This window comes from Podarcis cretensis (genome assembly GCF_951804945.1).
Source record: "Podarcis cretensis genome assembly, chromosome: 11".
Classification (NCBI taxonomy): Eukaryota; Metazoa; Chordata; class Lepidosauria; order Squamata; family Lacertidae; genus Podarcis; species Podarcis cretensis.
The window spans coordinates 7,476,774-7,503,051 of record NC_137180.1 but is presented as its reverse complement, the minus strand read 5'-3'; the positions used below and the strand labels follow the sequence as shown (position 1 = coordinate 7,503,051).

The following is a 26,278-nucleotide window of genomic DNA, read 5'->3' as shown; positions in this document are numbered from 1 at the left end:
GTTAAAAGGTTGTTGGAATGAAGTAATGTGGTCTTAGCAGAAATGATATAAGGATTAGGTTAAAATTGACTTTTTAATTTGTGAAAGACGTGAATATCAGTATATCAAGATAAATTATTAGGATAAAAACAAAGTTGGAAGGATTTGCTGAAACATCTAATTGAACTAGAATACAAAAAAGGGAGGTGTGAGGAGGTCAAGGAAATAAGCAGATGAAAAATAAGTTATGGGAAGGTTTGTTTTGTTTTTTGTTTGTATTTTTCTGTGCTGTTTTTCTTTCTTTTTTTCTATTTTTTTGTCTGTTTGTATTTAGTGTGAATTTGGTGTTTTCTTTTGTAACCTTTAAAATTGGAATAAATATTATTTAAAAAAAAAAAGAAAGAAAGAAGAAGCATACTGTTTTATAGATCCTGTGCTGGCATCATATTAGGAGAAGCATTCCCTTGTGTGCAAGAGAAAAGGGAGACAAGCTTTTTTTTTTTTTTTGCAGGAATGTGTTTTAAAATGTTCAGTGCCACTTGCTTGACAGTTCTGAGCAAACAGAACTTTGTGCCTCGTTTGTTGTCTCAGACTGGGTGGAAGGGCAGCAGGTGGAAAGGGAGGCAGGGTTTTGTTATTGCTGTCAAAACGAAAACTCAATAAATAACAAAGATGGCGCTTGCCATCTGCAGCTCTACAAATTATGCAAAATCATTGGTGAGCAGCGTATTTCCTATCGATTATTTGTTTAATGGGTTAATCTAACCAGCTAACCCATTACATATTCTTACGTACACATCCTTCTCTTTCCAAAGTCTTTGCAATACAGTGGTACCTCAGGTTACATATGCTTCAGGTTACAGACTCCGCTAACGCAGAAATAGTGCTTCAGGTTAAGAACTTTGCTTCAGGATGAGAAAAGAAATTGTGTGGCGGCGGCAGCAGCGGGAGGCCCCATTAGCTAAAGTGGTGCTTCAGGTTAAGAATAGTTTCAGGTTAAGTATGGACCTCCGGAACAAATTAAGTACTAAACCTGAGGTACCACTGTATACATATCCCTTCAACACATATAGTACATGTAAACTATGCTTCATAATGATAGACATTTTGCTAGTATATAGATAATTATAAGTTTAGAGGTCTTACTGAAATATTGCCTTCTCCCACATATATCTACCTGAACCTTGAGATCCTTTTCAGACACAGCTGCCCCAAGGCATTTTGCCGCCTGAGGCAAAGGACAAGATGGCATCCCCATCCCCATTCCACATACAGGGTTGGCTGTTGGATCCCACTTCAGCACTGGCAATGAGATAGCACCACACCTAGTTATTTTCCAGGGTGCAGGGCAGGCCATCTGCCACAGACAGCTCTGTTCACCAATCCTCATAGTTACTAGGCTGCCTCACTTAGCCTAACGGAAGGGCCGGCCCTGTTTTCAGAGTCCTGCTCCAGGCACCTCTGCCAAGGGAAGTGAAATTCTCCCATACCTTTTGCGATCTGTGATTCTAAAGTGATACAGTATAAACCCTCTGTTTACATGGCATGTATTTTTAGCCATGCTGTGAAACTGGTTTCGAAGTGTGTGTGTGTGTGTGCTGTGGGATGGGTGGCAGCGGTTGAGCTTTTGGGCGGCTTCCATAACATCAGTTCCGCCATGGCTGATGACCTAGACTTCAAGACCAGCAATGCCAGAGGCCTCTGCTACCTTCTCCATGCAGTGTTTCTTAGATGATTTATTGCTCAGATAAGCCCTGCTGTCCAGCCCACTTCGGCTGCGCAGCTCTGCTGGACTTCAAAGGCCACATTCCAAAGGCTCTGAGCAAAAATAACGCAGAGTTTTTACGCAGCAGCAAGAGAAAACTGCAAAAAACTTCTTCAGAGCTTTCCTCAGTGTGCTAAAATAAAGTCCACTCAGGATATTAGCAGCTAGAAGCAGTTTATTTACAGCAGACTATCCATTATCTATCACAGCGAACAGCATCGTGAAAACACGTCCTCTCTCCTCAAAAGCGAAAGTAGAGGAAAAAAACAAAGACTGGAGACTCTCGGACATGACGTAGAATCTCCCCCCTCCCAACAGTGGGCAGTGCGTACACTCTGAGCTGTTTTAACCCTGTAAGCTCAGGTTATCCTCACACCTCCTCTCGCGCTGCACCACTGTGGGGGGAGTAAGTACAGAACTTACCCCCAACTCCAAACCACCACAAAACTCCCCATGACGCTGGAAGCTTAAAGGTTTGGTGAATCCATCGGCCAGGTTACTGTGACTGGCACAATACTTCAGCCGAATCAAACCTGACTGAACACTCTGACACACATTTTGGAAACGTATGTCCAGATGCTTGGTTCTGGCCTTAAATTGCGCAGATTCAGCCAATTTCAAACAAGGTTGATTGTCTTCCCAAACCGTGATGGGCAAGCTACAATCCCCATAGATCTCTTGCACCAAGCATCTATAGAACTCTAGTTCCCGGCACAAATCTGACAATGCACTGAATTCAGCCTCAGTAGAAGACAGCGCAATGAGACTTTGCTTCCGGGACTTCCACCCAACTAGTGACTTCCCAAACTTTACCACCAACCCAGACACAGACTTGCGGTCCTGCGAATTTGCCCAGTCACTGTCCGCATAGCATGTGAGCTTCGCCTCACCTTCAGCTGGCAGCTTAAGACAGAAGTCTTTGGTATGCTGCAGGTAGCGCAGTACCCGCTTGATACCGTGCCAAGCACTCACACTGGGCTTTGACGCTTCCCTACTTAGCAGATTGGTAGCAAAGGCAATGTCTGGTCTGCTCCATTGGGACAGATACAACAGACTACCTAGAGCTGACTGAAAGAGCTCAGCATTCTCAAACTCGGCACTTTCTGCTTGCTGGCTATCTTTCACGAAGTTCGTCTCCATGGGTGTCCGAACTCCTGCACAATTGGACATTCTGAACTTCTCAAGCAACTGTTCAATCTTGCCTTTCTGACTGAGCAAGAAGCTACCATCCTCAGTTCTCGCTATCTGCACGCCTAGGTAGATCTTTACTGCACCCAGGTTCTTGAGCTGAAACCGCTTCCCAAGCTCTTTGGCAAACTTCTGCACCTGCTTGTCTGTCTTTCCAATATGGATGATGTCATCAACAAAAAATAACACCAGTTCCTATGAGTCTCCTGATCCTCTAAGGAACAAGCAACTGTCAGCAAGACTCTTCCTGAAACCTAGCTTCTCCAAAGCTTCATTCAGGCACAAGTTCCAATTCCTGGCCGACTGTTTCAGGCCGTAAATTGACTTGTGAAGTTTCCACACAGTACCTCGCTCATTTCCCTCAAACCCTGGAGGAGGAAGCATGTACAAATCCTCCTGGAGGTCTGAGTTCAAGTAAGCAACGTCCACATCAAAATGATGCACCAGCAACCCTCTTTGTGCAGCTATGGCCAAAAGCAAACGTAGAGATTCACTCCTACAGGTGGGAGCATACGTTTCCGTGTAATGCAACCCCCTGCGCTGCGTGAATCCTCTCGCCACTAATCTGGCCTTATACTGCGGTTCTCCTGTCGCTGTAGGCTTAAGACGGTAAACCCAGCGGCTACCCACGGCTTTTTCGCCCATCGGCAACTTCGTGAGGGAGAACACACCTAAAGACTCCATTGAGTTCATCTCCTTCTGCATCGCCTCATGCCATTTCCTGGCTTCTTCCTGAGGCAGTTTCTGAACATCTTCAAAACTCTCGGGTTCACACTGTGCCATTCCAACCCACACGCTAGTGACAGCAAACCTTTCGGGAGGCTTCCCCTTGGTCGTCCGAGCAGAACGGCGCAGCACCACTTCAGGAACCTCCTCTGACCCACTGGGGCCAGCCAGAACGTCCCTGGCATCAGAGAGCTCCCCCTCTGACTTACTGCGCCTTCTGGATTTCTCAGCCGAACCTGTGGGGGAAGATGGAGCACTGCGTTGCTCAATCTTCACAGCCTTGGGAGAAGTTCTCCCCTCTGCCTGCACTGGGTCTGAACTCTGAGCCTCGGCTGCAGGTTCAACCTCTTCCTCACCTTCATCGGCAGAGTCAAACAGACTCTCTGACAGGATGTCAGGGTTCCCATGTATCCTAGCCCAACCACTCTGCTCACAGAATTCAGCACTGTTGCTGAGCAGAATCCTGGACTGATCCCCTGACGGATAAGCAAACCTCCACCCCTTGGTCCCTGGCTCATACCCACAGAAAATCATCTTTTGGGACCTGGGTTCACCTTTCTTGCGTTTGGCCTTTGGTATGAGGACCCAAGACTCACAACCAAAAACACGAAAGTAATGCAGTTTCGGTTGCTTTCCGTGCAACAAGAAGTACGGGGTGTCACCTACCACTGAATTGAACGACCTGTTCAGAACAAAGTTGGCCGTTCGCCAAGCCTCCCCCCAAAAACGCTGTGGGAGCCCGGCATCAAACAAAAGAGCTGCGGACATCTCCCCTAGAGTCCTGTTCCGTCTTTCCGCAATCCCATTCTGTTGGGGAGAGTGCGGAGAGGTCAATCTGTGTTGAATCCCCTTTTTGCGGAAGAAACTTTGCAGTGCAGACCCGGTGAACTCCCCACCGCGATCGCTCTGAAAGCTTTGCACCCGTGTGGAAAACTGCAGTTCCACAGCCGCAATCCAATCTTTGATTAGTGGTGCAGCCTCACTTTTGTGTTGGATCGTGAAGGTCCAAGAGTTCCGAGTATGGTCATCAATCAGAACCAGCGCATATTTGGCTCCGCCCAAACTGGTCACAGACATGGGACCTGACAAATCTGCATGAATTAATTGAAAAGCCCTAGTGGTCACCCTTTCAGACCTTGGGTATGTGCACGTTTTTACCTTTGCAGACTTGCACGCTCTGCAATCTAGAAACTTAGCACAAGGTTTCATTTTGCACCCTTGCGTACACTCTGGGATCTTCTTCACTGACCCCCAGGACACGTGAGCCATGCGTCGGTGCCATAAGTGAGCACACGCATCATGAACTGGAACGTTGGCACACTGTGCTTGAGCCACCTCCGTGTCACCTGTACCTGCAAAAAAAGCATTTATCACAAACAACCTGTCTTTACATTCAACACTGACTAGGTGCTGTCCATTCTTAGAAATAGAACACTTATTGTTCTCAAAACACACTTTGTAGTTTTCAGCAAGAAGGGCGCTGACAGACAGCAACGCGCAAGACAGTCCTGGAACAACAAAAGCCTGGATTGAATCCTGTAAGAAAGAACAAAACAGTGAGCCAGTCTGCGTGAGTGCGTGTTTAGTCCCATCTGCTAAACACACAGTCTTCCCAGAAGTCACAGAGGTGCAGTTCTCCAGGAATCCTGCAGATGGCACTAAGTGATGCGAAGCTCCACTGTCTATAACAAAAGTCAGCACAGCATCCTGTTGACAACTCTTGACAGCAGCCATAGAGGCTGCCAAATGTTTACATTCAGTGTCTCTGCCAGCTGCCTTCGGCTTGCCTTTCCCACGCTTTGAAGAAGAGCTCTTTATCTGGTTGCTACGGGAGACGGCCTTCGGCTGTTCCTGTGCCTCGACTGGACAGTCTCTCACCAGATGGGAGGGGGAGCCACAGCGATAACAGCGGCGACGCGTAGCAACAGCTCTCACAGCTCCCTCTTCAGCCATTCCTTTGTTCCCAGCACCCCCACCTTTGGGTGCACAGCCTGGGCCTGCACGCTCCCCAGCACTCTGGTTGTAGGCCTCAACATCACATGGCCCCTCGGAGACAAAGCAGCTACTCCCAGCTGTAACTTCAGGAACATGGCCAGCAGTCCCCTCTGGGCTCTCCGCTTCCTCCCTGTTCTCGGCTTTCTTAAGGCCCTGGTCTCTTGCTGAGCTTGCACACAGACTCCTCAGCAACTGCCAAGCGGCCTGAGCCGACTCAACGCCCTCCAAGTGGGGCAACAGCGAAGCATCTACGCTGGCTTTCAACATGCAGAGCTCCCTTTGCATTCTCTGCTGTCTATCCTCCAGCAAAGCAGCCTCAAAGCCTGCTGCATCATCTTCAGAAGCAAGTGGCATGGGTGGGGCCGGCTCCTTCTGGGCTATACTCCAGAGCCCTGTGGCCAGAAACCACCCCCTTACTCTTCTTGACCAGACCTCCCAATTTTGCTGATTTAATCTCTCATCAAAGGGGACGTTGAAACTCTCCTGGAGTTCTGCCATCTCCTCCCCCGGTCCCCCCTTGGGGCTGTGGAGTACTCACGCGTACTAAACCGGCTCCGAGGATAGGCGTCCCTTTGCAGCACACAGCTTGCAGCCAGCCTCCCTGCTTTCTCCCAGGCAGAGCTGGTCTTTTTCTTCCGGCAGCAAAAACAGCAGCGTCTCACTTTTTTACAGCCTTTGTAAGCACACAGCATTCCAAACAGGCTCTCCACCGGACATCAAAGCAGCTTCCTCTAATTGCAATTACCGTCCATAACCTCTTAGATGATTTATTGCTCAGATAAGCCCTGCTGTCCAGCCCACTTCGGCTGCGCAGCTCTGCTGGACTTCAAAGGCCACATTCCAAAGGCTCTGAGCAAAAATAACGCAGAGTTTTTACGCAGCAGCAAGAGAAAACTGCAAAAAACTTCTTCAGAGCTTTCCTCAGTGTGCTAAAATAAAGTCCACTCAGGATATTAGCAGCTAGAAGCAGTTTATTTACAGCAGACTATCCATTATCTATCACAGCGAACAGCATCGTGAAAACACGTCCTCTCTCCTCAAAAGCGAAAGTAGAGGAAAAAAACAAAGACTGGAGACTCTCGGACATGACGTAGAATCTCCCCCCTCCCAACAGTGGGCAGTGCGTACACTCTGAGCTGTTTTAACCCTGTAAGCTCAGGTTATCCTCACAGTGTTTTGCTCAAATTTTGCAAGATTGTGGAGGTGTCCACTTCCAAGACCAGCAAGCACGGTCATGTCAAAATGCTCCTCATTGGCATAGGCATATTCATTGGGGGAAATATGAAGATATCTGCCTTTCTAACCACAACATGGACATGCCCAACATTAAGATTTAGAATGGGTACCTCTCCTTGTTCCAGGATAGCGGGAGTCTGAGAGAATCTACACCTTCCTGAGGAAGACCTGGGCAAGGAGATTGAACAAAATGACCGCTCCCCGCCTAAAACGGGGGGGGGGGCGCCCTTTGCGTGGACGCGCACAGCCCCTAGATCTGGAGCGACTCCAACAGCATAGGCTTGGCTTTGCCTTCCCTCAGGTGGGATACCTGGAGGTCTACCTCAGTCAGTTGTCCAATCCCACCTGGGGGAAGCGTTGCCAAGGAGACCAGGCCAGGTAGGGGAGGGATTACCTGCCCACACAATAGAGGGAGGATCTTACCTGGGAATCCTCACTTGGCTCCAGAGCTTCTCCCACCCTACCCACCCTCAGTTAATGTCTTATTTTGCAGGTTAACTTTTCTTCACAGGTATGCGGGCGCTGCTACGTTAAGGTCGCTGTTAAAGGGCCGGAAAGGAATTTCCCTGCATTGGCAGGTTTCGCCTTTCCTGTAGCAGAACGTCACAACTTTGGCGGTATCAGGCTTTGGGCGGAATCCTTTAGTCCATCTTCCTCTTTGTGGCGGCGATACCAGGGTTGCCCGTTAAAGGGGTTTCTGAAGGGAGGCTTTGACCGTTCGCCGAAAGGTCATCATTGCTCTCCCCTGCGGCCGCGGCGTAATGGGGGCGGCTATCTCTGCTTGAACATATGTTCTCCAGAGCTGGCCCATCCCCCCCCCCCAGGGGATAACCCTGATGCTCCCTAGGTCCCCGGCTGGGGACTGGAGAGGGAGAACGCCCAATGCCTGAGCCAAGGTCTACCCACATTTGAAATTTAATAAAGTTGTGGCCAATTTAATCCCATAGCACGTTGTCTTGAGTCGTTATTCCACATGACGGGGGGGGGGGGGACCGTGCGGGATCTGGGGACTCTGCCTGTCCACGCAAATATGATGGGTGAAGAAATCCTGATCGCCGTCCTTTCTGCAATTGCTGTCAAGCTATGTAAAGGAACTGCAGGGCAGCAGTTTCAACTGATTATGAACCAGAGAGGATTACAACCCGCAGATTGTCAGATTTGGCTTCAAACCCCAAATCTCTCTCCCTCTCTCTTTTCTTTTCCCTTCCTTTAAAAAACAAAACAAAAAAAAAACCCCCTCTCTTCCTTTTGAAGTAAACAAAAGAAAAGAAACTTTTTGTGGTCATTGTAAAACAGGACAGCTGGACGCTTAATTGTATTCCTTTTGATATTATTTCACTTGTTTTGGTGCCCCTCTCACCTTCGTCCTCCTAATCCCCCTCCCCTTTCTTGGTTGCTCGTAACACTACAGCTGTTTTCTCCTCGCAAGAGAAGTTGAGAATTTGCACTTAAAAAGGAAAAAAAAGGAATAATATTAAAAGTGCTAGAAGGAGGGGAAATTGTAGGAGACTCATGTTGATTCTTTCTCTCTTAAGTTTTAATGCTTTCTGTGTAGAGGTGAAGGTGTTGAGGAGGGAGGTGCGTCTTTTCCCAGAACAACAAACTGAGCAAAAAAATACATTTAAAATTCCCGTTGCGAATTGTGAAGAGTTGCACTCTTAACCCTGCCAAATGTGTTTGTCTTGTGTTTTCTGTTGAGGCAACCTGGGAAGGGGAGGCCTGGCTCTGTCTGCCATCGGATGCTCCCCACCCCCTCCACATAATTAATAATAATAATAATAATAATAATATTTTATTTATATCCCGCCCTCCCCAGCCAAAGCCGGGCTCAGAGCGGCTAACAACAATAAAAGTAACACAGCATTCTAAAATCAATTCAAAATCAAATTAATGAGAGCCAGTGTGGTGTAGTGGTTAAGAGCACTGGACTCGTAATCTGGTGAACCGGGTTCGATTCCCTGCTCCTCCACATGCAGCTGCTGGGTGACCTTGGGCCAGTCACACTTCTCTGAAGTCTCTCAGCCACACTCACCTCACAGTTGATGAGCTTGCTTAAAATTCCCTTCTTTAATCCCTTCCTCCCCAGATTTGGAAGTGGGGGGCAGGGGGTGTTCCTCCCACAGGCACAGAGCACTCCCCCTCAAAGTGGGAGGAGACACCTGCTTGCAGCTGCTTAGTAAATGAGACACTTATTTTGCCCCTTGCCTTCATTCCACCAGGACTCTGGTCCCTGTCAATCATGTTCAATTACCTTCCTTGCCCCCCACTCCCTGGCAACCAGTGCTGTAGCTGCCTCCTAAGCCCCTTCTGTCCTTGGAGCAAGCTAGAAATTCTCTTGCATGTTGCTCTCCACCTCCAGCCCTTTCCCCCAGGCTGTGTAACTGCACATCCCCCTGTCAGAGCTGTTCGAGGTAGGGGTATTCTGGGGTAGGTAACAAACTACCCCCCACCGCCCGTTTCCTTGGTTCATATTTATTCCCCTCTGCTGTGGCCTCCTCCCCCTCCCCCCTGTTAATCCAACACATTTGTTAATCAACATTAATAAACAAGCTTAATATGAATACAGTGGTACTTTGGGTTACATACGCTTCAGGTTACAGACTCCACTAACCCAGAAATATTACCTCGGGTTAAGAACTTTGCTTCAGGATGAGAACAGAAATTGTGCGGCGGCAGTGGGAGGCCCCATTAGCTAAAGGTTACCTCAGGTTAAGAACAGTTTCAGGTTAAGAATGGACATCCAGAATGAATTAAGTTCTTAACCCGAGGCACCACTGTATATAAAATTAAAGAAACTGGTTTCCTCTTCATTTCTATTGGCATTTTTTAAATGCTGCAGTTGTGTTACGCTATTGTATTTCACTGGTTTTTGTTTGCAAGCTGCCTTGAGGACAATACATTTGTTTAAAGGCTGTAAATATAAATAAAACTCGGAAGCCTATGAATAAAAGTCTGAAAGCATAAATCTACGTGTATGTGCATATGCTGTGGGCTGACGCACACCTTCCCACATAGTTTACGCAGAAACCATATCAGACAAAATATAATGAAAGCTCTGGTCATCTGTTTAGTAGGAGGTAGACTGAATACATGAGGCAATAGGGGCACGGCTCCACCAACCTTAGTCTTGATTCCTCCAAACCAACCTACTTTCTTACAACCAATCCAGAGGGTGCTTACAACCAAGGCCTGTCTGCTTCCTCTTCCTTCATTTTGCCCTTGTAGGACTCAGCAGAAAAGAGGATGGACATAAAAGCAGAAAAGTTGTCCCGTGTCATTGGCTCTTGCTCTACTGGCTCTCCTGCTCTCCTGTTGGCCTCCTTGCCTTCTGCCCTTCCACTCCCAATAGACATCAGCCATCACTGGTGGGATGCTGGTGCAGAGAGCTAGACTGAGTCGCCCATGCTTCCTTTACAAGTATTTTTCGCTCCATAAGACGCACCTGACCGTAAGATGCACCTAGTTTTTAGACAGTGGCATAGCGTGGGGGGTGCAGGGGGGCCGGCCACACCGGGCGCAACACCTGGGGGTTAGGGTTAGGGGGTGCAAATCCACGGGTTAGGGGGTGCAAATTACTTGCCTTGCCCCGGGTGCTGACAACCCACGCTACGCCACTGTTTTTAGAGGAGGAAAACAAGAAAAGAAATATTCTGAACAAAACAGTGGATGTATGATTTTTGTGGTTCATGCTGTGGCCACAGACATGTGATCTGATGGTGAATTTGGGGTGATGCAAGAATCCTGAGGATCCATGTGGATCCGTGCTTTGTAACCATGTTTTTGCACCATTGCAGCCCCATGCAACAGTGGGTGCGTGATTTTTTTTGGTGCAGACTGTAGCCATGGACATGCTACATGATCTGATGGTGAATTTGGGGTGACCCAATGTAAAAATCCTGAGGATCCATGGGCTTTTACCTCCCCCCTCCCAGGCAGCCTTTGCTAGCATCCCTTATCTCTCTTCCGATCCCACCAATCAGCTGTTTCCTTTCAACACTCCCTTCCCTCTTGTTTGCCTTAGTGTCTTTTCCTTAGCTGGAGCAGTTTTTTGCTCCTCCTTTTCATCTAATTTCTCTCCTTATTGCTTTACTCTTCCTGTTTCCCCCCTTTGCAAGTTTGCTGTCTTTACCTCCCCCTTCCTAGGCAGCCTCCTTTATCTCTAGCGTCCCTTATCTCTCTCCCCGATGGACAAATGATCAGCGGCTTTGTTTCAACACCCACTTCCCTCTTTCTAAAATAAAAATAAAAATGCATGATCTGCTTTTCGCCTCTGGGCAATTTGGCTCCAGGGACCACGCATTCACTCCATAAGACGCACAGACATTTCCCCTAACATTTTAGGAAGAATATGTGAGAAAGCCTGGTGTGGTTTGTTTTTAAAGGAAGATGCAGGACATGAAATTAAAAAGAAAGATACTAGCGCAGTAACATGTGGCGACATGAGAGAAATTTGGCCTGCCATTTCTGTCAAAATTTGGATTGCACAAAGATCCACCTTGCTGATCCGCACTGTAAGAATTCTACAGAACAGTATGTGGAATTTCTTGTATACAAGGCATGGCAACATTTAAGCAGGAGCCATTTCAGATGATTGGTGAGTAATTGCCTCCTTCAGCCGCATATTATTAGCATTTGCACATAGAATTCAACATTCTGCCTCATGTGCTACAGTCTCCCTCAGCTTCAGCTTGTAACTCTTCAATATGGGGTACATCCACACCGCAGCTGAAAATTCACATTTTCCGTTTTGTCTGCTGAAGCACTCCCCTGGTTCCACAACTCTCCATTTTATTCACTGTTTCCATATGTCATAGTACAAGAAGGCCAGGTTCTGCCTATTTGTGTTTCAGATCTAGAGTCAAGTTGCTCATTTAAAAATACCCACCCATGGACCCTTTGTAAGGAGCCCAAACGCATGAGCTCTGCGGGTGTCTCTCCCCGCCATGTTAGATTGCTACTGCGCACCAACTAAACTTCATTTCCACATCTAGCTAACTGCATTTCACCAATCAACATCACACTAAACTAGGTGCCCTTAGAACTACCACTGATCTTAGCATCCCGCCAGCGTTCCTTAGTCTCAGGCACTGCAGCTCAGAAGTAGTCCCCATTATGTGCAAAGTGGCCCGCAGCACAGAAGAGTTAAGATATAAGGTGGAAATGGGATAACCCAAGAAACATGATATGGCAAACACGCACTGCCAGGCAGTGTAATCAGTTCTGTAACCTTAAAAGGTAAAGGTAAAGGACCCCTGACAGTTAAATCCAGTTGCAGACGACTCTGGGGTTGCGGTGCTCATCTCACTTTACTGGCCGAGGGAGCCGGCGTTTGTCCGCAGACAGTTTTTCCAGATCATGTGACCAGCATGACTAATCCGCTTCTGGAGAAACCAGAGCAGGGCACAGAAATGTTGTTTACCTTCCCGCCAGAGCGGTACCTATTTATCTACTTGCATTTTGATGTGCTTTTGAACTGCTAGGTTGGCAGGAGCTGGGACCGAGCAACGGGAGCTCACCCCGTCGCGGGGATTCAAACCGCTGACCTTCTGATCGGCAAGTCCAAGAGGCTTAGTGGTTTAGACCACAGCGCCACCCGCGTCCTCTGTAACCTTACCACCACGTAATCAGTTCTGAAACCTCACCACCTTACTGCCAGTTAGTAGAGAGTCAGATTTTAGCCCTGCAAAAATCAAGCATATTCACTAACCAGCAGAAACGTCATATGGTTTATCAAAAAAAGCTTATGAGAAAACAAGGTGGTTTCTGAGATGGTATGGACGTGCTCTTGGTATGCTTAGAACATGCATAAGCTATTTGAAGTCACACACCTAACAGGGACATTCACAGGAATTCTTTTTTAGAGGGGTAGGGAAGTAAAACAGTGAAAAGGGAGAGAATAGTTTCTCACACAAAAAGAGAATAATAGTGTTTCCTATCTCAGGTTCTACAAATGCTAGATACTCTGTTTTTCAAATGAATCTGGGGTTGTGGTCATTGGTGGGAGGCAAATGCCCCACCTATAGATGCTCATGACACTTACCTAGCCAGGGATTGTTGTATTTGCACTGAAAGAGTGAGTAACCATATGGTCCCACAGCATTTGCGCTACCCAGAGGCATCTAATGCAGGTTTGTGAATCTCTTACTCCTCAGAAAAGGAGGAATTGCTGAAATCAGACCTTATTAGGTAAAACGGTACATGTGCTGGGCCACTTCTTCACTTCAGTTGTTAATCTTCATTACAAGCCCCTACATCTCAAGGTTGCTTCTGCAGACAAGACAATCCAGCAATGTGGTTTTTGTATATATATATATATATATATATAGACAGTCAATGGAAGGAAACAGGACACAACAGCTCGTTGCAATTCTATGCCTTCTTAAGTAATAGTCACTGTGTTATTAATTGTTTTTCTTTAGGATGACATTGTTTATTGTTGGACATCATTTTCATTAAATACACTTTAGTACAAGAGACTTTCCATGTCAGGCTGAGAGAAGCTGGTCACATGATTCACAAACAAAACTTTGAACATTGCTACTCGGGCATCACTTCAAATTCAGCCAAGATGCAATAGGTCTTTATTTTAAAAGCAATGAGTTTTGATAACAAACTGCAAAACAAGAACCACTAAGTATCGGCACGGAGACATCACAATCAAAGAAAAAAAATATGAAAAGGGATAAAGAGGGCTCCAAACACCAGGTCACAGTTTGAGTGAAAATATAGATATTTATATCAACATCTAGATCTTGCTCTTCCTCTTCCTCCCACCAGAAAAGGAAAAAGGCAGAAAAAGGTCTAGAAAATATATCTATACACATATATGTACATATACTATAAGTGGCCTGTAGCACTGGGATGAATAATTTCTAAATTAAATTGATCTGTGATGCAATTAAACCCAGTGTGGGTTTAATTTACAAAACATTCTCAGCTGTTTTATTCAACATTTGGTATTTTTTTAGTTACACAAAGACACCTAAAAGCTGTATGTAGGTCTCTGAAAATGTTTGATTTCTGCTTTCTTCCATCTTCCTGTCAAACAGCCTTGTTACGAAGAGCTCCAGCTCAGAGTTTTACTCCACTTGACACTCATAAATCTTCTCCCAGAAAATGAACAAGCCCCCCCGCCCCCCACCCCGACCTGGCTTTGAATGCATAGACAGTAAAAAATGACATATAACCATCAATTTCCAATTCTTCTCCTGAGACATATGTTAAAAAGATGGCAAAATAGTCACTTGGTTGCTTGCGTGAAATTCACAGTGTTTTCCCTGCAACATATATAGATTATTAATTTTTTTTTGCTTCATATTTGCAACGAATGTATAAAAATGAAATCAAAACAAGCGTTAACCTAAGGCTCTATGAGGATCGCTCGAATCAGAGCAGCAGTATCTCAGCCCTGATAAGAAAAATACATCTTTGTGTGCTATTAAACCTTCACATTTAGTGACAAGCCACAATGCGCTGCCCCCCCCGGCGCACTCTCTGTTCCCATGGCAACGCTTTCAATGTGCTCCCAGGGACAACGGCCACCTCAAGAAGACAGTCTTCTTAGTCAACCGCTGGCTTCCTTGGGAAGTTGCTTCTCCTGTAAAAGCCCACGCCACTCTCCAAAGAGTAAAGAGAGAAATCAGGAGACAGCAGGGTTCTTGTTGTTGTTGTTTAGGATTGTGAGGCTTGGCACCTTGTAATTTTTTAGGATTATGAGGGAACGTGTGGTTGGGTGTTTCTGCCTGAGGCAACAAATGGCTACATGGCCTGGGTGGGGTTGGAGTGAAGAGGCGATGCTGCAGACCTTGTGATTCCCACTGACTGCTGTTTTTGAGTGGCTATAGACATATAAATGATGATTTACGTGTCAGAGTAAACAAACCCCATTCAGGACCCTGTCCCTTTCAAAGCCCACTTGCCCCCAAAGCTAGCTGAAGAAACGGAGGGTGGAAAAGAGACTACAAAAAAAAAAATCCTTCTGTGGTTCTGCTCAGGCAAAACAGCCTTCGTTGTTTCAGTTGTGCCCTTGCAATTATATCAAAAAGTGAAGCCTAGACATGAGAGATGTCTACAAAGCCCCTTGGCTAAATTTGTTAAAGGCCGCAGGTACGCTTGCCATTTTTGCATTGCCGATATAATAAAATACAACAAAGATTTGCATAAAATTTGTGCCCGGCCTGCCTATCGTCCCATGGGCTCAGGAAAGGCTTTAATCAAGATAAATGGTCTCTTGCAGAGTTTTATATCAGTGAGCTTGGGAACTCAGGGATTAACTCCACAGCTCCTAAGTCCTTGGAGCTTCCCTGAACTGTCTTCTGTGGGCTATCTCAGAGATTACAGATGCACATCATCTGTGATAACTGTCCAGGAGAAATGTTTGAGAATTGCCCATTCAGAACTTCTCCCACATTGAACTTGCACATTTAACCACAAAACTCACAAAAATTCAGCTCTGTTGCACAGTGGCGGACCTCCATTTTTGGGTCCCTCAAGCTTGACCCTTCACAACCATTAAAGAGGTCTGGGTAACCACTGTTATTGTTTTCAGTTGGGTTGCTCTATGACAGATCACAATTAAAAAAATAAAATAACTGCATCATCTCAGATTTTGGTTAAAATTGCTGCACATGTCAAAGTCACGGGTGTGAATAAAACTTTCCTATGCCTTATAGTTTTCAGGTTACCATGACATTTGGCATCTGTGCTACTGACACTCAGACTTGGGGGTTGTTGAACTATATACAACAACAACAAATATCCATTTGAGATAGGCAACTCAAATTAGGTCTACTGAACCCAAAAATGTTAAGCCATGTGGACTAAAGTTGCTTCTGGGGTCCCTCTGGGATGAAGCTTAACCTTCATTAGTTTCATAATAATGATTTAATAATAATTTATTATTTATACCCCACCCATTTGGCTGGGTTTCCCTTGCTGCTGCAGCACTTACTGGAAAGTCTGTTGCTTTCCCAGTGATTCCATCCTACCCTCTCTGTGGGACCTTTGTTTTTCCAGCTTAGCCTTAGAAATTCTACTGTGCATAAATGACATGTGAAAACTCACACAATGGAAGTTCATGAAAAATAATAATAGCAAAAGAAAATGAGGCAGGCTAAGTCAAACTCTTAGAACCAAAGGATACTCTTAAAACCAGTCAGGAAGGAATTAATAGGGCTATTTTTATGCATTTAGTAAATCTGCTTTTTAGAATTTATGTGGTTAGGCAGAACTGCATGCAGGTTAGATACCGATCACCAATATGGGGAAAAAAATACAATATTATTATTATTGTTTTTTTAAAAAAACCCTAAGGGAAAATGGATGATAAATGGATTTTGGTTACTTAGCATACTTTGTCAGCCTTCTGATCTAACTTGTCTTTTATACATCACCAGTAAGAAGATATGTGCAGTGTACACAAATGTATACATATACACAAAATCACATATGTCTGCATATGTATAAATCAAATATTTATAAAACACATATACAGGTATGTATCTACTGTGGATATATACACAATGTATGCAGTCACAGACACATATCTAATATATATTATATCTATATGATTGTAGCATAGTCAAGAAAGGTTTCCTCTTTATTTATAAGCCTGATTGTCATATTTGCTCAGTGTATAAAGTTAGCCAAAGTTGAAAAACATGACAGGTATGTACACAGTAGATGATTAACCTTTCTTTTCCCATTTTAGATTATATTTCTTACTCTTATTTTCCTGTCAGTTACCTATAGTTATATCAACTTGAATGAATAAATGCCACTGTTGCCTTAGCGTTTAGTTAGTTAACACCTTTCCTACAAGGCCAGAAGATTTTATTCACTTAAGGTCCACATTTGCAGTACAGGCCAAGATTTAGGCACAGAACAATGGCTGTATAGAACATTTGGTCCTTTAACATGGGCATATGGGCAAGCTACTGCACCTTATACTATAACACAGTATTTTTAATTACTCTCTTATGCTTTTCCAGAAAGGGGGGTGGGGAGAGGATACCATCTGGTCAAATTTTACATTTGTTTTGGTATACAGCAATCATACAATATACATGGTTCTTTTCAAGCTGAGAATCTAAAAAATGTGTATTGAGAGGTGAAATAAGGGTACTTTTGTTAATGAGGTCTGTTTCCGTATTAGTCCCTTTGCTCTAGGAATGGCAGCTATAGATCGGTCACACTTTATCAAAATTCCAGGCGCTCTCCAGTCATTGCGGTGCAGTAATTTCTGTATTCCTCTCTCATATTCTCAGACCTGATTTGTAGCAACCCACCCCACCTATAAGACCCAACTGCAACACCAGCTTGTCCAGCGAGGAAAGGCAAAGTGGAATTGCGGCTTTTTCGTGCTCCTGTGCCTTTAATTAAAGTTTCTTCTTTGTAGAGCCCGCCTATTTAATGCTTTGGGATGAACTGCCTGTTCTTTGTGCCTGGAATAGCCTATTTTAATTGCCACAGTGTTAGTTCCATTCATGCTGGGTAGAGGGAGGCTCTCATTTTTTTTCTTTCCTTTTTTGAATAGTGAAATACCACTATTTCACTATTAAACTGCAAAAGAAAAATAAATAAAAGGAAATGCATAATTAAAGCCAAGTTTCCTCTACTGGAATCAAAACTGACAGGTCCTAGAAGCAAGAAACTGTTAATTAACACTGGAAAGGACCTTTATAATACAGTGCTTGGAGTCTCCCCTTTAATTCCACTTTCAACTAATCATACTAACCAATGCCTCAGCAGTGCTAAAGCAACCAAAGATTTTGAAAAATGACTTTGGAATGCAATACACGGATGGGTGTGCCTTTTAGTGATCTCTGACATCTCAAGATTTATTTCCCACATTTTTCACATATTGGAAATGAACTAGAATGACACTTTTAAAAAGTGGTTCTTGAAAAGAATGGATAAGACTGAGTGTTCAACATTTCTTCTTTCCGTGTAATAAATTCTCAGCAATCACTAAAATAATCTTCAAAGTCCATTTCATATTAAATATCCTCAGTCATTAAAAAATCCTGTTCAAATCTTATTTAGGAACATATATATATATATGTATATAGCCATATATATATATATATGGCTTTAGAGTTACATTGTTAAATGTATTCTTCACCAACCTTTGTCAATGACATAAGAGAGCCCAACTTCACCACTATTTAACATTTGCTATTTTAATTTAGATGTAAAAGAACAGTTTCTTTCCAAACTACTGAGGGACAAAAAGAAAGTGCCTTAATAAATAAGAAATGCAAGCAAAACATATATTAAACTATTATGGAAACACTTAGAAAAATAAGTGCTTAATTTAAAAAATAAAACGACAATAAAACATTGACAAGCTGTGCGTTTATGACCCCATTTTTTAAAGTAAAAAATAACCCCTATTTTTTGCAGCACTTTTCTCCACAAAGGTAGGAATTGACTTTGATTTTACCTCAACTTAAGGGTTTATAATAGAAATTACCTGACATGCACATCCTAGACCTTTCACATTTGTGTGTCACGAGCTTGCCTTCTTCAGCCCAGCAGCCATGATGAAAAGTGTAAACGCACCATGCCTGTCAATCTTAAATAAAAAAAGACCGGACTACCACCACTTCATCAAGCAGACACTAGTGCGAACTCTGAATCTTAATCATTCACCAAGTTAATAACCATACTGTCGTTTCTCTAGAGACTTCTTGGACCTGTTTTCTCACAAATGCCATATAATCTTCGGTACCAGCCTCTTGCGCCTGCGACAATGGATAGATGCTTGAATGTAGCTAATGACCTTCCTACAACTAAATATATGTTTTCCGTCATGAATTTGCTACGCCTATTTGGGTGCACAATGAGATGAGCAACTGTTTTCAGCACAAATTGCTGGGTATTAATCAACAGGGACCATGCTGGGTTGGGGTTTGCACAGGGAGAAGGAGAAGAGGAAGGGGGGGCCAACAGCAGGGGCTCGCTGTCTGAACAGCATCATATAAGAGAAGCTTCCCTCCTATCTTACTGAAGCATTCATAGTTTAGGAATTGGCCTTGGTAATTATACTACACTTTAATATACCTCAGCCCTCGCCTGCATTATCAAAGACTCACGGGAGAACAATTGTACCAGTGGCATCAGAACAGAACGAAATAACAGCCTATCTGAATCAGGCCCAATACCTATTTTTGTACAGCGTCCTGTTTTCACAGTGGCCAACCAGATGCCTGGAGAAGCCCACAAACAGGAACTAAGAACAGCAACACTCTCCGCATGTGCGATTCTCATCAGCTAGTATTCTGAGACATCAGAAATCCCTATGGTTAAACAAGGCTGGAGCATATTGCTATGCAATTCTGGGATGTCTTGGCAACGCCTTTTACACAGACCACATGGATGCATCTATCAGTGTAAAAATGGCGGCACACTTAGTTGTGCCTTCACTCCTCTAAACATTTCCCAGGGGAAAGCACTGAATTCCTTCCCATTCACCAAATAATTACATCAATGTTTTAAAGTGGTATATCGGATGCCATCTGATCCTATAGTTTCTCCTTAGAGTGGACTACACAATCTGCTGATTTCTTTCCCTCTGGCTTGATCTCAGCTAAAACAAGATTCCCACAGAGAATACCAGTCTTCAGTTTTTCTGCCCAGATGCCAAAGCACGTGAAGAAGAGGTGAATCCATAGAAGCTCCAGATATCCATACAGCAGAAGTCACAAAGTTCAAGTCATTATTTCCCTTTTTTTATCCAGGTCAAAGGCATGAATACAACAAGGCATTGTTAGTTGTGATGGGCAAAACTGAGTGTCTGTTGATATAACAGGTCAGGTTTTTTAAGGCCTTTGTCTATGCAGAGTTATAATAATGCAGAAGCCTGATTGAATAGAAATCGAGGGGCAGGGACAGAGACACAGAAAGAACGAAGGGGAGAAGAGATACATGTCAGTAATGTCACAAAGTCAATACTGTGTCTACAGAGGGAGAAATGCACACAGCTTGCCCTTTGAAAGCTTCTCCATATCTTTGTATTTAATACTGTCAGACTTGAGAACACATTTTAATGGAGTTTAGTGGCAATTGAACACATTCATTCAAACACTCCGTAAGAGGAAGTGCCAGGAGTTTCTATCCTAGAATATCCAGGTACACTGGAGATGCCTTGGCCAAGTTCTGAAGCAGGCAGTGGATTTCTTTGATGTTGAGCCTCATATGAGGCTCCCGCTGCCAGCATCCCAACATCAGATCATAGACTTCCTTTGGGCAGGTGCGAGGTCGCTGCAGGACACGGCCCTGAGTAATACACTCAATTACCTGGAGTAAGAGAGAGAGAGAGAGAAGAGAAAGGACAAGGAGCAAGCCAATTTATTCTTTCTTTTATTGCTGCTTTGGGAAATTAGTCAATACATCCTGAGAGAGTCACCCACCTCCCAATTTACATGTGCCAAACCCTTCTGCACTCTTATCTTTCTATAAATGTTCCACTTCCAGCAAATGGATCCAGCCAAATACACTGTCTTTGAGACCATTCACCACCACAGCCCGACTGCATTTTTAAAAGCATATAGAATCACAGAATCATAGAATCATAGAGTTGGAAGAGACCACAAGGGCCATCGAGTCCAACCTCCTGCCAAGCAGGAAACACCATCAGAGCTCTCCTGACATATGGTTGTCAAGCCTCTGCTTAAAGACCTCCAAAGAAGGAGACTCCACCACACTCCTTGGCAGCAAATTCCACTGTCAAACAGCTCTTACTGTCAGGAAGTTCTTCCTAATGTTTAGGTGGAATCTTCTTTCTTGTAGTTTGGATCCATTGCTCCGTGTCCACTTCTCTGGAGCAGCAGAAAACAACCTTTCTCCCTCCTCTATGTGACATCCTTTTATATATTTGAACATGGCTATCATATCACCCCTTAACCTCCTCTTCTCCAGGCTAAACATGCCCAGCTCCCTTAGCCGTTCCTCATAAGGCATCGTATCATTTGTACAACAGCACACACCTCATTGTTTGAGAGCTGATACCATGGCTGTTTGCCGTAGGTAAAGATTTCCCATAGAACGACTCCAAGGCTCCAGACATCACTTTCCGTGGTGAATTTTCTGTACATTATGCTTTCAGGAGGCATCCAACGAATGGGTAACATGGTATGTCCACCAACCTGGATAGAAGAGTTTGAAAGAATTTAAATGGTTTTTGTGGGAAGAAGTATATGGAGAAAGGGACAATGCATGTTTTAAAGGTTTTGCAGTGCAATATATTATTTCCTGTTACTGTATTGTGAATTTGTGTCTCATTAGGACATCCTTCTGCTTCTTGTTATCCCCTACAATCTTCATCAAGGATGGATTCTTCACTTCCAAGGTAACATTCTTTGAAACTTTCAGGGACTTTACACTATAGTCCTTTACTTCTTTTGCAAAGTATCAGGAGAGCCAAAAGTCTGACCAAGATTTATGGAGCATTTTCTTCCAGCTGTATGCCAGAGTTTAGCAGTAGCATATGTATGTTTGGAGCATTCAAGGCTACTGATTTACTTTTAGAAAGCACCTCTGTATGCACTTAAAGACATGAAGAAGTGTTTTATTATTATTTGATTTTGAACTGATTTTAGAATGAATTGATTTTAGGATGCTGTATTACTTTACTGTTGTTAGCTGCTCTGAGCCTGGCTTCGGCTGGGGAGGGCAGGATTTAAATAAAGTTTTCTTATTTTTATTATTATTCTTAAAAAATAGTCATTGTTGACTTCCCTAAAATGAAGGCATATATGCCGGTTGCATTTGTTCTTAAATGCTTTCCTGGTTAAATAAGGTGGACAGAAAATGTATCAACACTTTGTGGATTACTCATTTTGTTTCACTGCACAGAATATTTGACCATGGCAATCAGTGAAGATCACCTTAAACCAGGTTTTACGCCACTTCCAATAAGGAGCTTTGCATCTTACACACAAATAGGCACACAGTGGGTGGTATTCAACTAAACTGTGGTCAGAGTAGACCCATTGGAATGAATGGTCATGACTGCATTAGAGCCATTAATTTCAATAGGTTTACTCTGAGTAAAACTTACCATAATTGCTTACCACCAATTTTCATTCATTGGCTGTTTGCTCCAGATTGGTTGTGCCAGAACCCAACAATGACAAAAAGTCTACAAGCAAAGGATTGGCTAGAGGTCTCCAGGCATCCCCTAGTGCAGTGTTTCCCAACCTTGTGCCTCCAGCTGTTTTTGGACTACAATTCCCATCATCCCTTGCCACTGGTCTTCCTAGTCAGGGATGATGGGAGTTGTAGTTCAAAAACAGCTGGAGGCACAAGGTTGGGAAACACTGCCCTAGTGAACATACACATGCCTCAGCTCTCAAGTCACCGTGTTTCAGAGCAGAAGCCACAGCTGGTAGAATTACTCTGCACTGCAACTTGAAAAGGTGCAGCAGTCCAGTTAGCACCTAGGCCAGCGGTTCTCAACCTGTGGGTCCCCAGATGTTGTTGGACTACAACTCCCATCATCCCTGAGCTCTGGCCTTGCTAGCTAGGGGTGATGGGAGTTGTAGTTCAACAACATCTGGGGAGCCACAGGTTGAGAAAGGCTGATCTAGGCTCTAGGAACAGCCAGCTACACTCTTTCCTTGGACACATCTGGGATATAACATGAATGAAGCAGACCGGCCGCTGCTCTCTGATGTTCCTGAGACATCTGGGGGCTTCCAGAGCACATGAAGGATTGGTATCAAGGGTGTCAGAACCAGGATGTGTAAAAATACCCATAACTGAACTAATATGATCTGTGGCCGAGATCTGTGTGGAGAGTATAGTGTTACTAATGCATTGCCAATATGCACACCAGACACAAATACAACATTCAGTTTCTGACCCTTGCTCTAAGATGCACTGCGAAAGCAAACTGCTATCCTTGGCTGCATTTCCTCAGTGGGTGGGTGAGCATTCATTAGGAGGTTGAAAAAATAGAGAGAGACCCTTCGAAATCTGTGGCTACACACCAGAGCAAAGGGCAAGCACCATTACAACATTATTAGTTGCTAGAGGCTTTTGGTTCATTAAATATTAAGTGGCTCTTAAGCCTGTTCATCACGTGGCATCTATGACTGCTTTGGCTCCATGGGTTTTATGGGACAGTCTTAAAAAATTAATGAAAGCTGGTTGTAAAACACGGTTCAATCTTTTATTGAGGTTTTGTTGTGATTTAAGCTTCTCGCTATCGTAAGAAATGTAAATGCCTATTAGAAAAAGAAGGGCACCCTTCCTCTTATTAGCTTCTCTATAGTTAGATATTCCAGAATAACATACACTAAATGTAGGAGCCTCATTTGATACATAGCCAAACACATACAATTGCTACATAAAGATCTTGGGCTGCCTCAAGTTAACAACATAAATGTTTTTCTTCATAACTATAGATATAAATGGGACGCGGGTGGCACTGTGCGTTAAACCACTGAGCCTAGGACTTGGTGATCAGAAGGTCGGCGGTTCAAATCCCCGCGACGGGATGAGCTCCCGTTGCTCGGTCCCAGCTCCTGCCAACCTAGCAGTTCGAAAGCACGTCAAAGTGCAAGTAGATAAATAGGCTCCGACGGGAAGGTAAACAGTGTGTTCCGTGCGCTGCTCTGGTTCGCCAGAAACGGCTTAGTCATGCTGGCCACATGACCCGGAAGCTCCCTCGGCCAATAAAGCAAGATGAGCGCCGCAACCCCAGAGTCGGCCACGACTGGACCTACTGGTCAGGGGTCCCTTTACCTTTACTATAGATATAAACACACACATACATACAATTAAGGCACTTAAGCTACTTAACTCCCAGCCCCCTCTACTGCATCATCCTAATCAGTTTTGTTGCACTGAACCTCTGCACTGTGGAGTCTTCCAGAGTGCTTGTTGTGGGGGAGGAAGGGAAAGGAGAATGTTAGCCGCTTTGAGACTCCTTAGGGTAGTGATAAAGCGGGATATCAAATCCAAACTCCTTCTTCTTCCCTTCCAAGTCTACAATTCTATGATACCTCATGCTAAGCTTATGAACAGCTGTTGTCTAATAAACAAGATATAAGTTGTATAGCCTTTTATACACTAAACAGTGATTCATATTGGTAAACAAGAACCCTCATGGTTCTGATCCCCTCTCTCTTCAGAGTTAGTTCATTGGCTTTTTAATGATCACAGTTTGGCTATCGCTCTAAATAGACAGATATAATTCAGCATCTCATATTGATGCTGTTCCAGCGTTCACTACTTCCTTGTAAGCCAATGTGGGCAATGTTCTATGCACAGGAATATTACTCATTTCGGGGAAATAGTCATCTTTTCAGTCTTGAGATTTTTAATTTGTGGTATTGTCAAATATACAAATACCATAGATTCTGCCCTCCCCACAATCCCTGCTTACGAAGGCTAAAAGAAAGGCATATTTTCTCCAAAACGATGAACTGTTTTTTCCAATCGGTGCAATATTTTCTGGTTGAGAGGGCAGAAAAGGTAAGAAGGGGATATTTGGTCTGGAGATACTCATCTGGTGTTCCTTATCAGCTCTTCCCTCTCTGTTACAAAGACGCATTAATGTTGGTATAATGGTGATCTGTCATTCAGCTCGGCATGCCATTAGTTTTAAACGAGAAAACTCATTCTCTTCCCATTCATGCCCACTCTGCTTCTGCAAGGGCAGAAAACACTGCCTGCTTTTGAAGGAGTGTGCTGTAAAGACAGCTATGGCACTGCATACTAATTGACACACTTTAATGATTTCTTTCCCTATTGCTCTCTCCTCCCTCTCTGCTCGCTGCTCCCCTGACTTGCCGGTTTCTAGCACATAAGGCTTGCTACCATGGAAACTAAGTCTCCGAATGTGCAAACCTCACCACATCAACATCTCGAGCATACTGCTGGTGAATTTCAAAAAGGTACATCAGGCTAGAAGACAGGCAAAAAGAGGGGGATTTCCTTCATGGGCAGGCTGTTTAGGATCCTGACAGATTTATTATGGCCAAGAGATCAACTCTCACACATATATCCCACCAACACATTCTGCTGAAATGGTACATTATTATATTGCATGCGCACCCTGCTTACTACGCAAGAAATTAGCAGAACCAAAATAGACCAGCAAATCTACTTCTCTTTCCTTTACCAAGGTGGCAACCCCTTAAAGGCAGAGATTCCTTCCTGCGTCTGGGGAAGTTTAATGACTCAGAATAAATGTGTTCCTGCCACTGGTACAAGATGTAAGCAGTACAGATGCCAATCTGTGAAAACATTTTATTGAGTCAATTCATTTTTTAAAAGTTTTTTATTTATACAACAAGGAAAAAAAGAAAAAGCACAAATACCAAATTACACACAAATTACAAAAAAATAACCATAGACACATAATTTTCTTAGCAAACAATAAAACATCTATTGGTCTTGACACTAAAGACCCAACCTCCCGTCTATTCCATATTTCAAATTCTTATTACTTTTTGCCAATACACACTTTTAACATAATTTAACTTATTCTCAATAAATCTAATTTCTTATATCTACCTTGCAATTATTACTGAAGTTCCTCAAATGCTGCAACAGAATTTAAACTACTATATTTATTTTTCAGATAATCTTTGAAAACCTCCCATTTTGAAACAAATTCCTGTTTTGATTTGTTCTTTATTTTTTCTGATAAACCATCTAATTCGGCATATTCTGTCAGCTTTCGGATCCAATCTTGTATAGAGGGGATTTCATTACTCTTCCATTTTGCTGCGATCAAAACTCTTGCTGCCGCCGTCGCATATAAAAAGATACCCTTCCTCTTTTGTGGAATATCCAAATCTGTTATTCCCAGGAGGTAGGCCTCTGGTTTTTTGTTGAAAGAGATCTTTAGCATTTTTTTGCAGTTCTGCATGGATACTCTTCCAGAATACCTGTATTTTCCTACATATCCACCACATATTGTAGAATGTTCCTGATTCACCGCATCTCCAACAATTACTTGACACATTTTTATACATTTTTGAAAGTTTCCATGGTGTTAGATACCATCGATGTTGCATTTTTTGAAAGTTCTCTCTAATCGTGTAACAATTTGTGAATTTCCAATTGATCTTCCATAAATTTTCCCATTGGGCCATGGTTATTGAATGGCCAAAATCCTGGGACCACCTCACCATTGCCACTGTTACCTCCTCCTCCTTGACTGTCCAGTCAAGGAGGAGTCGGTAAGTTTTGGAAAGAGTTTTTCTTTTAGAATTTACAAGATCAGATTCGAATCGGGAAATTTCTACTGAGAACCCCTTTTGTTTGTCAGATTTAAATTTTTCAAATAACTGATGGTATTGGAACCAGTCTGAAATGTGTTCTCTTATTTCCTCAATTTTTTAAAAATTTTATTTGGTTATCTTCATTTTTTAG

General features: G+C 43.7%; 1 protein-coding gene and 1 long non-coding RNA gene across 2 annotated transcripts in view; one reads left to right on the top strand and one right to left on the bottom strand.

Moving 5' to 3' along the window:
• LOC307227102 overlaps positions 1-26,278 on the top strand; it is a 212,884-nt gene that overhangs the window by 113,044 nt on the left and 73,562 nt on the right. The gene's annotated exons all lie outside the window — the stretch shown is intronic.
• NTRK2 (neurotrophic receptor tyrosine kinase 2) overlaps positions 18,265-26,278 on the bottom strand; it is a 187,453-nt gene continuing 179,439 nt past the window's right edge. Inside the window, exons 18-19 of the mRNA XM_079996083.1 lie at positions 20,878-21,036; positions 18,265-20,188 (exon numbers count right to left, since the gene is read on the bottom strand). Coding sequence (XP_079852209.1) covers positions 20,003-20,188; positions 20,878-21,036 — 345 coding nt within the window. The 3' untranslated portion in view covers positions 18,265-20,002. The remainder of the gene's footprint in view (positions 20,189-20,877; positions 21,037-26,278) is intronic.